Source organism: Vicia villosa, linkage group LG3, assembly GCF_029867415.1.
Source record: "Vicia villosa cultivar HV-30 ecotype Madison, WI linkage group LG3, Vvil1.0, whole genome shotgun sequence".
In the NCBI taxonomy this organism is placed as follows: Eukaryota; Viridiplantae; Streptophyta; class Magnoliopsida; order Fabales; family Fabaceae; genus Vicia; species Vicia villosa.
The window spans coordinates 111,255,871-111,266,305 of NC_081182.1; the positions used below are offsets into that span (position 1 = coordinate 111,255,871).

Consider the following 10,435-nt stretch of genomic DNA (forward strand, 5'->3'; position numbering starts at 1 on the left):
ACAAGTTAACTTATAAGCTTCATCCTGAATAAACAAATTAGTTGTCCAAGACAAGCAAAACAAAACACAACAAAACACAGTACCATTTACCATTACTCCCCCTTTTTACCAGAAATGTTGCCAAAGCATTCTTACAAAAAAACAAAACACCACACTAGGAAAGATCACCATACACATCTGCTTCAGTCTTTAGACTCAGAGCTCATGAGTCCAACACTTTCATCAGTGCCATCATCCGGACTGGCTTCTTTCTCAATCTCACTGTCTCATCCACCATCATCTTCACCTTGTTCCTCCACATCAATATCTGCAGACTTAGCTCCTTCATTCTTTTCAAGGGAGCTGATCAATTTTTCAAGAGCCAATTTTCTGGACTCTAGCTCCTTACATGTCTCTATGAGCATTGCAATCATGGCAGCTTTACTCATAATTATGCTCTCTTTGGATGGTCCAACTGATGTTGTGACAACATCATGAACATGTGTTCCTTGAAAAAGCTTATGATGAAAAAGTAAAGGACTTGCTCTTTTGCACACATAATCTTTGTCATTTAGAATATTGGGAAATTGATTTAAGATTATTCCACAAATAAGGGAAGGGAAGGCAATGGGGCCTTTGACACTATATCTACCAGCATGCTTTAAAGTTTGCTAAAAAATATAGGTTCCATAATCAACTTTGGTCTTAGTACCAATAGCAAAGATGAATTTACCTAGGATAGCAGAAATTGTAGACTTGTGTTGAGTTGGCACCCAGTTGGCAGCTCCAATCCTGTGAAGTATAGCATACTTCACACTCAGTTTGCTCACAGTCAGTTTCCCTTTGACAGGCCATGTCTTCACTTGTCCAGCAGTAATTTCTTTGCACATTTGATTATCAGACACTTCCAGCTCTGGTTGAGCTTCATTTGACCTTTCCAGAAATTTATTGATCACAGTGGGAGAGAAATTAACACATTTCCCCCTGGAAAACACTTTCATATACTCTTTAGTTTCCTTATTGCCACAGTCTTCATGTAGGTTCACAATGAACTCCTTCATAAGGAATTCATAACACTTAAAGAGTTGAGTCACAGTTTTCATCAGACCAGCCTCATGGATAATATTCATAATCTCTTCATACTCAAGAGCATTCTGAGTAAGTTCTCTCTCTAAGGCCACTCTTTTTTGATAGACAAATTTCCATCTGAGTACACTGGAGGGATAGTGAAAGGAAATGTTATCAATAGGTACTTCAGGGACACTAGCTGCAAGCTTGCTAGTAGAGACCTTCTTCTTGGGATGAATGTCATTGACATCCATAGCAACATCAGAATCTGACTCATTCTCAGCAATGCTTCTGGCCTTTCTTTACTTAGGCACCACTTTGCTCCATGGTTTTTTTGGGTCCATCAGAAGCGGGCTTAGCCACTTCCCTTTTCTTCTGAGAGTCCTCAGCTACAACTTGCTTTCCTTTCCTCCTCATTAGCCTTATGGCTATGCTTGGATTGATAGAAGCAACCAGGTCATCATCAGAGAGATCATCAAGGTTGATTACTTTGTCAGCCTTAGTCTTCTCTGGTTCTTTTTCTTCAGTTTGACCATCTTTAGTGTGGTTTACACACTTATCAGCAGAAACATTGCTGGATGCCTCTTTGTTGTGCACACCACCACCAGAAATTTCAATGTGATCAACACTAACATCATCCTGACCAACAGTGACTTTTACTCCATCATTTCTTTTATTTTCATTCACATGCACATTCATATTCACCTCATCAATGCCTTCATTAACATTTACATTCCTATCATTATTTGCTGGGACATAGGTGCCAGCATTGTCACTAACATGCGCAATGACATTTGACTCAGGAAGCACAAAATTCACAGGAGCAGTAATCCTAGATGTAACATTGTTCTCGTTTAGGATTTGGGTAACAATTTTTGCAATGGCGTTGTGATTAGACCTTGATCCTTCTTTAGTTGGTTCTTCCCTAGAAGGAGGGACAGACGATTGAGAAATCTGATCAGAGTTGGGATTTCTAGGTCTTCTTGTCGTCTCTTTGGTTCTCCGTGCATGCGTTGTTCTGGGCCGTTTTGCCACGAGATCGTATGGAGTCACCATTTGCTAAGGGGTGACCTCAAGAATCTCACTAGTGTTAATGGGAACATTCGAAGCGTCTTGATTACGAACAGCGGAAGTGGACACTTTTGATGAAGATTGAGGGATAGACTGTTGAGACATTGTGGGAGATGTTGGAGACGGTTGAGATGTATGGTTGTTTTTGTTGTCGGATGTGAGATGAGAGAAGTGTAAGAGACAAACCAAGTAAGAATGGTAGAGAGTTGGGAAGAATAGAGGAAAGGGTTGTACTAGGAGGGGGAAATTTAAATTTTGACCAATCATTAAATCCGAATTATTTTTGTTCAAAAAGTAGTTCCCTAGAAACTGTAATTGCTATAAAACCTCATAGGAGTAAATACCTTGTTTGTTCTTCGAGATTTCAACTCGTATAGTATTTAGATTCTCAGGGAGGATGTCTGCTCTTAGTAGCTCAGGAGTTCCACGCTTCACGGTAGAAACTTTGTTAACTACAAGATTCCTTGGGGAATGATATATAGTATCCATATGCTTGGTTTTGATGAGTAGGGTAGACTTCTTTGACACATTAATACCTCTTAGATTGTCACAGTGCAATGTCTTGACACCCTGAGTGACATTGTATTCAGACATCATTAGTTTTTCACCTTCATTTTTTACAAACAAGGTTTTGATCTCTTCTTCCTCGTATCCATTTCTTGCTTTCCTTTCATAATAAGTTCTAGATGTTTGATATGGTCTTCTCCTCTTTACACTATTTATTTTTCTTCCTGATATCATTGTATTTGAACTTGGATGCTCAGTCTCATCACTTAGCTCGAGGAGATATGGCTCAGCTTTTAAAGAGTTTCTTTGTTGCTATACCATTCTTCTGGTAAGAGCATGAGCTTCAGGACATGTGGACTTCAAGTGATCTGTCCTGCCACATTGATAGCATCTCTTATATGGGGGATATGCGCTCCTTTCTTGATGTTTTATTTTATGTTGCATCTTTTGATTAGGCATTATCTGCTCCATCAAGTAAGTCTGATTTCTCACTTCTACATTTTTGTTGTGAGATGAGTTCAACAACTTTTCTTCCAGAACATCAATGTTTGAATGAAGGCTTATGTTTTCTTTTTGAAGAAGAGTGTAGGTATTTCTATCCTCCAACATTCTTGCATATAGTCTCTCATTTCTTCGATAGTTTTCAGAGAGAATAGTAGCAAGTTCTCTGGCCGTGAGATCGCTGGCAGATGTCTCCTTATCTTATTCACTCAAGTCCCTAGCTACATTTTTTACTGGTATTTCTTGATGATTTTCATTAATCTCTTCCTTTGTCATGGAGTCTTTAGAGGAACAATTTGAGATACTAGGTTCCCATAAGTAACAGTTTTCTTTAGACCTAGAGCCCTTCATGACTTCCTTATGTTCTTCATTTGTGACAATACATTCCTTCTTGGTAAATCTGACATTGAAGCCTTGGTCACACAGTTGACTAATGCTAATTAGATTCACAGTCAGTCCTTTTACCAGAAGAACATTATTCAGATTGGGATTTTCAGGATATTCTAGTGTTCCAATCCCTTGGATTTCTCCTTTTTCTCCATCACCAAACGTGACATAGTTAGAGGAATGAGGTGTTACATCCACCAACAGATTCCTTGTACCTGTCATGTGTTCAGCCGCTATCAAATTACCAGTCTTCTGTCGATGACACTCGCAGGGGAGTATAAGCCATTAAGGCAATACCTTTAGGTACCCATTGTTGTTTCTTGACTGAGGTGCTCTGCTTAGGTTCTTTTTGAACTAACTGATTAGGATAACCATACAGTCTAAAGCAAAAAGGTTTTATGTGACCAAATTTTCCACAGAAGTGACATCTCCATTGATTACATTTCCTCCTAGCATGATTTATCCTTCTGTTCTTATGATGTTGTGTCATAGGTCTTGACATCCGAACCGGCATGTGTGTCGCTACCGCGAAAATTAACCGAGTCGCCACTAACATATTTATCCTGAAAAGGAAGGGAATGCCAGCAAACCACAAAACAAAACAACGGTCTCACGACCAGAGAAAAAGGGTAAGGGAGTCGGTTACGCGAGGGGAAGGTGCTAGCACCCCTCACGCCCATCGTACTCGATGGTATCCACGCCTGTGTCTAAAACTATGGGTGTGTAACAAATCTACGCTAATCTGGACTAAAATGAATGCAGAATGTAGGGAAAAGAAAGAGTTATACTCGCACGGGCCCTACCCCGCTGCCTACGTATCCGTTTTGCGGAATCAGAGGTACCGTAGCTCGACTAACTAGTTTCTGTTTGTTTTGTGTTTTTTAGGTGAACGGGTTACATTCACACTCCGCTGCTCGACCTTTGGAGACTTACGCTTGGGAATGGAGCCGAAATAACAAGTTCTTAAGAAAAGAAAATCAAAGAGTGTGGTTTGTGTTTTACAAGATGCATGAGGAAGACCTAAGCTAAAGGGGGAAAGCTTGCTACCTAATGTTATCATACAAAGGGTACAAGTCTAAACTAAACTAAACAACCTACGGGGAGAAGCGAAAGCAAACAAATAGCACACAAACGAACATCCACTCGTAAAGCAAACAAACCAACGGTACTGACCGAATGGTAGAAAAGCGGTCCCGCCATAGCCAAGGGGAGCAGCTCAACCCAAGTCAACCAAGCATTAGACCTCGCGAAAATGATCGGGCCATAGACAAGAGGGCGGACCCCTCTCAGCAACCAAGCCGTCACGGATCGTAAAGGAAAACGGTGCGTGCGTACACCGAGCATCAACATCGAGCGACGCGAGCTATAGGAAAGTGCGGGGGTCCGGCTGCATGAACCCTTTTCCTGACATACTCGATAACAAGATCTTGTGCTGGTTCGGAAGCGAGCAACGCGTAGCGTGCGCATACCAAACAGACTCGATGAGACTGGGCAGGGGTTGATTGCTAACCCTTTCCGCGTGCCTTCCATGAGGACTTAACGGAGTGCCATATAGGACTTATTACACCGTGACTCCCTACCGTAAAGCACAAATATAAACACACCAACAAAAACAGAGCCTCTTTCGAGGGCTTGGCCAGATGCATGTCTAGGTCATACTTCTCATGTTAAAGGATGATGCGGAAAGCGGTAGAAGGGACAAGGAGATACCGAGCGGATAGCAAATCCGCAGTGAGCTAGCAACGCAAGCAAAACTAAGATACTTCACGTAATCTAATATCCAGCAAAGCTAGGAGTCCAGCATAAGCGTCAAAGCGATGCGGTGTGAAAATAAATCACAACCGCTATGTGGTGCGTATCAAACACAACCACACAAGCAACCTGCAAGAGAAACACAAGCCAGACGATACAGGAATATACATCTCAATGAATGAGAGATCAGGTGAATCGCATCGGGAATAAGTTCGTGTTCCACAAATAAAGTGGAACACAACACAAGTCAAGTCGCACCGGAAGCGAGTTCGTGTCCCACAAATAAAGCGGAACACGAAGCATGTCGAATCGCAATCAAAGGCTCTCTCGAAGTACCTCGCACATCTCAACGACCAAATCAGTAATAACAAGGAAGCATGCACCGACCATAGAAAATACTAGCTATTAAATTCTAAGTAAATTCTAAAACAAAATCTAACAAAATTAAACTGTTTTTTGTGACATTTTCATCTCAAAGAAATAGAACAAAACTATATACAAAATATTAAAATTCTAACAAGCAAAAAGTATGACATGTTTTTATTCATTTTTTATCATGTTAAGGAGCTAATAAAATATAATATTTTTCATAGCATTTTCTATCTAAAAAACAAAACTATGCGACAAAACATCTAAATTCTAACAAGAAGAAGATATTACATGTTTTTGATTATTTTTTATAATGTCGAAAATCTAACAAAGTGAAATTGTTTTCATGTCATTTTATTATCTAAGAAAAATATAGAAGAAAATTATGTACAAAATCTAATTCTAAACACCTAAAAAAAAACTTGAACAAGGGGGGTTCAGATTGAAAAGAATGGTGTAGGCAGCAATCCTGGGCGCAGGGCCCAATCAGAATAGGGCCCAGGGGCGTTTTTTGCACACATTCAGCACACAAAAACCGTGTGCATTGGGCTAAGGGGAGGTGTGCGGCGAATCTGGCAACAAGGCCCAGGGTTTAACAATTGATCCATCACAATTTTGATTAGCATTTTCAGATTTTTGTTAACCAATTCATCATTATCAACAGATTAGCACTAAACAAATCATAATAAAGTTCAATTAATAACAACAAATAAGATTATAATAAAAATGAAAATTAAAAGGGATTAGGGTTGAATTTACGTGAGATGTTCACGGCGCCCCTCCCTGAACCACCGTGGACGGCACACCAAAGTCCTCTCAATCTTCTCCGACGGAACTCGTCGACACCACCGTGAGCCAACTCGCCGATCTCTCTCGATCTCATCATCGTGTTTCAGTCTCTCCGTCTCAGATTCTTTTTATGATGCGGTTACCGTCGTTACAGAACGGAGATCGCGATTTCGTTGTAAATTGATGAAGTGGCATTGTGAAGTAGTGGAGAGCCTTGAAGAAGTGAAGGAGAGGAATTACAGTTACAGGACGTGATGACGTTGCGATGTTGAACAAGGATAGAGTCGTGACGGTGAATTTGTTGATGAATCGGTGAAGGTTTCGTTGATGATAATGAGCAGTGACGATCAATGATGATGATGATGATGATGTATGAAGACAGATCGGAGAATTCGATTTCCCTTTCCGTTACAGGTTCTTGATCTTCTTCCGTTATTGAATTCTTCTTTTTCTCTTTTCGGCTTCGTCTTCTTCTCTGTGTTATCCCCTATTCTGATTTGACTTTGTTGCCGTCGCGATTTTGTTGTTCATATGCTGAGATGCGACGAAGCTGAGTTACTGAGACGTTTTCGTATTATTGTGGTAACGCAGGTATGTTGAAGATTGAAGGAAATGATGTGATATTGCGTTGATGTTGTTGATGTGGAAGATGAAGATCCTTGCAGATTGATGACGGTGGAGATTCGATAATGAAGATGATGATGAGTTCTTTTGTTCTCTTCTGAATCTCTGGTTTTTTGCATAATCGTAAGGTGATTGGAGAATCAGAGGAAGCTGTGTGATGATTGAATTATGAGAGGAGATTGAAGAATGAAGGTTGAAGAAGAATCGATGGAGGAAGGTGAGGGTGGAGAAGTGAGTTTTCTGGTGAGGATTGACTGAAGATGAAGAGGATGTAGATTGCAGAGATGATGATGTTGATGCGTTACAGGTCACAGGTTTTCAATTTCTGTTACATTTTTGGTTATCTTCTTTTTTGTGAATTTTCTATGTGATGAAGAAGATGAAGAAACTGGTGATTATGCAGTTGAATTTAAAGAAGTTCTGTGTGAATTCTTGAAAGTGGAGGTAGTGTGAAGATTGAAGATTGAGAGAGGTTCCGAGAGAGTTTGTTACGATTCCTTTTTTGCTTATGAGGTGAACTGAAGGTGCCGATTGAATAGGTTCAAGATTTTTTGTTAGTTTCCCCGATTTTTTGTCATGATTTTCTGCTGGTCTTTTTGGTGAATCACTTCTGTGAACCGATTTTGACATGGTGCCGGTTTTTTTTGGATGCAGGGTCGGTTTAGTGTAGCATGGTGAAAATAGGATAAGAACAATGAACTAGGAATGTTATTGTGTAATTTTTGTGGATTCTGTAATGGAGTTAAATGTATGTATTTGGACATTTGAATATGATATGGACCTTTGTGGAGAATTCTTATTGTAATATTTAGATATTTGAATGAATGATATGGATACTGAATGGGCTTTTTGTTTGAAACTTCGAATAGAACTTTCTTATGAATGAATCGTAAATGATACTAGGATGAACATTGAATGACGACTTGAATCTTGTAGTAAAATAACACTTGTCTTGAACTTATAATTCCACGCCGCATCGAAATGTCTTCCATGCCATTTCATTTTAATATTTTCTCGCCTTTTCAAATTTGAATCTATGGCCATGAAGTAATGAGAATTTTCACGAATTTAATCAAACCCTTCATGAATTTAATCAAACCGAAATGAATTCGCTTTGCTCATAATCCATGCCATCATCTTGATATAGCTTAATTTAGAGCTTGTATCCAAAATTCAAGTTAGTTATTGTCTCGACAAAATCCCTTCTCAAATGGTGAATACAACATGCCTTGATTCTAAAACCACAAAAGGATCATTATAGAGAAACTCATATGATCACGACTTGCAGCGCACGTACTCAGTTGAACCGAATCATCTTGAAACCATGAAACTCTTTATTATTTTTCTCAATTGTTGAACAACGAAATAAACGTCCTTCATAACTTATGGCACGAAGAAAAAGGGCAAATTTTGGGGTGCAACAGCTGCCCCTATTCAAACTCCTTGAACCTGACGAGTGAGAAATGACAGTTTAGAACCGTTGAGGTGGAAGGAGATTGAATACCAGAATGAACTCGAAAATTTGCGCTCTTGATCAATAGAAGATTCCATCTGGCAATAAGAAAGAATGTACCACCCCACAAGCAGGGAGAAAAAACTTCAATTGACCTGGATAATTAAGTAGCTCCAACTTGCGATAAGAAGGAACAGGCAACCTCATTGCTGAGGGAAAAAACTTCAATTGGTCTGGGCATCAAGAGAAGGTCGACATCTTCGGTTGATCTGGATATCACAGCGAAATAGACGTCTTTGGCCGATCTGAATATCGGAAATAAGAATGTCTTCAACTAATCTGGGGACATCAGGACTGAGCAGACATGTCTTCTTCTGGCGAAAATAAATCGTCAGGTGGGTGGATATCCTCAACTGATCGGAAACATCAGGATTGTGCCTTCTACTGATCTGGGGACATCAGGAAGAAAATGGATATCCTCAACCGATCTGGGGGCATCGGGAATTTTAAAGAATACTTTCAACTGATCTGGGGACATCAGGACTGAGCAAGCAAGTCTTCTTCCAACGAAAATAAATCGTCAGGTGGGTGGAAGTCCTCAACTGATCGGAAACATCAGGATTGTGCCTTCAACTGATCTGGGGGCATCAGGAAGAAAATGGACCTCCTCAACCGATCTGTGGGCATCGAGAATCAAGATTGTCTTCTACTGATCTGGGGACATCAGGACTGAGTAGACATATCTTCTTCTGAACGAACTAAATCGTCAGGGAATGGATATTTCCGACTGATCTGGGGCATCAGAGGGCTTGCTCCTTCGGAAGATCTTAGAGATCCGGAGGCGGTTCTTTCAACTGAACTGAATTTCAGGATAAGAACAAATATCCTCAACCGATCTGGGGACATCGGGAATAGGAGTGTCTTCAACTGACCTGGAGATATCAGGAATAATAGACAATCCTCTTCTGATTAATTAAATCATCAGGAGATATCTCCGACTGATCTGAGGCATCAGTGGGCTAGCTCCTTCGGAAGATCTCGGGAGATCCAGAGGCGATTCCTTCAACTAATCTGGATATTAGGATAGGAACAGATATCTTCAACCAATCTGGGGACATCGGGAAATAAGCATCACTTTCATCTGGTCTGACAATGTCAGGGAGAGGGAGACAAACTTCTTCTGATTTAGACATCAGGATAAGCGCCTGTAATGATTAGGCGAATTGCTCTCAGGGAGGCATTTTGAGATCTGGATGACTTTCCTGTAGAAAGAAACAAATATGATATGATTTATGCATGATGCATGTATGAATGTTGTTTTATGGAGTAATGTTTCCGAGAAGGAAAACGCTATACGCTTTTAAGAATGCAATGCGAATGATGCATGACTCGGACGCTGCTTAGGGAAGCAACGGAGGAGCACGGAATTGCTGAAGAAGTCCTGGAGAGAGTATTGAACTCTGCGGGGAGGACAAGATGAGTGACTAGAAGTCACAAACTGCAAGCTGGCAAAGATGGATCTGCTGGAGACGATCAAATTTGGATGCGAGCTCTGGTTGGGGGAAATGAATCCTACTTGGGGATAAGAACATCCCAATTGACTGCTTAGGGAATACCCTGGCAACTTCAGTAGAGAAGCAAATTCTCGACACTCTGGGGATGTGGAGATAAGGACAAGTCATAGAGACAACTCTGATGGGGAGTAACCAACTTGCTTGTGTAGGACGCATTCCGCTGGGGAAATCCTTGAAGGGAATAGATCCTGCTGAGGATGCATGTGAATCTCTGCTGAGGAAAGACTCAGTGGGGAAGATGAATACTTCTGCATAACGATCCACTGAGGAGATAAGAAATCCACTGGGGATAAGGAACTTGGCATAAGAACCTTTTGTTAAGACAACTCCACTGGGGAATAAGATGACTCTCCTGGGGAAA

The 10,435-nt window shown here is 40.6% G+C and overlaps 1 protein-coding gene across 1 annotated transcript; it reads right to left on the reverse strand.

The window, feature by feature from the left end:
• Positions 1–266: 266 nt before the first annotated feature.
• On the reverse strand, positions 267–1,301 carry LOC131658800 (uncharacterized). The gene is made up of 2 exons (XM_058928055.1): positions 753–1,301; positions 267–650 (listed from the first exon to the last, which is right to left on the reverse strand). The coding sequence occupies exons 1-2, from the start codon at positions 1,299–1,301 to the stop codon at positions 267–269; spliced, it is 933 nt and encodes a 310-aa protein (XP_058784038.1).
• Between the last annotated feature and the right edge of the window lie 9,134 nt (positions 1,302–10,435).

Coding starts and splice junctions, on each gene's coding strand:
- LOC131658800 (XM_058928055.1), bottom strand. CDS start 1,301: ATGGATGTCAATGACATTCATCCCAAGAAGAAGGTCTCTACTAGCAAG. Junction 651..752: donor GGATTGGAGCTGCCAACTGG/GTGCCAACTCAA, acceptor TATATTTTTTAG/CAAACTTTAAAGCATGCTGG.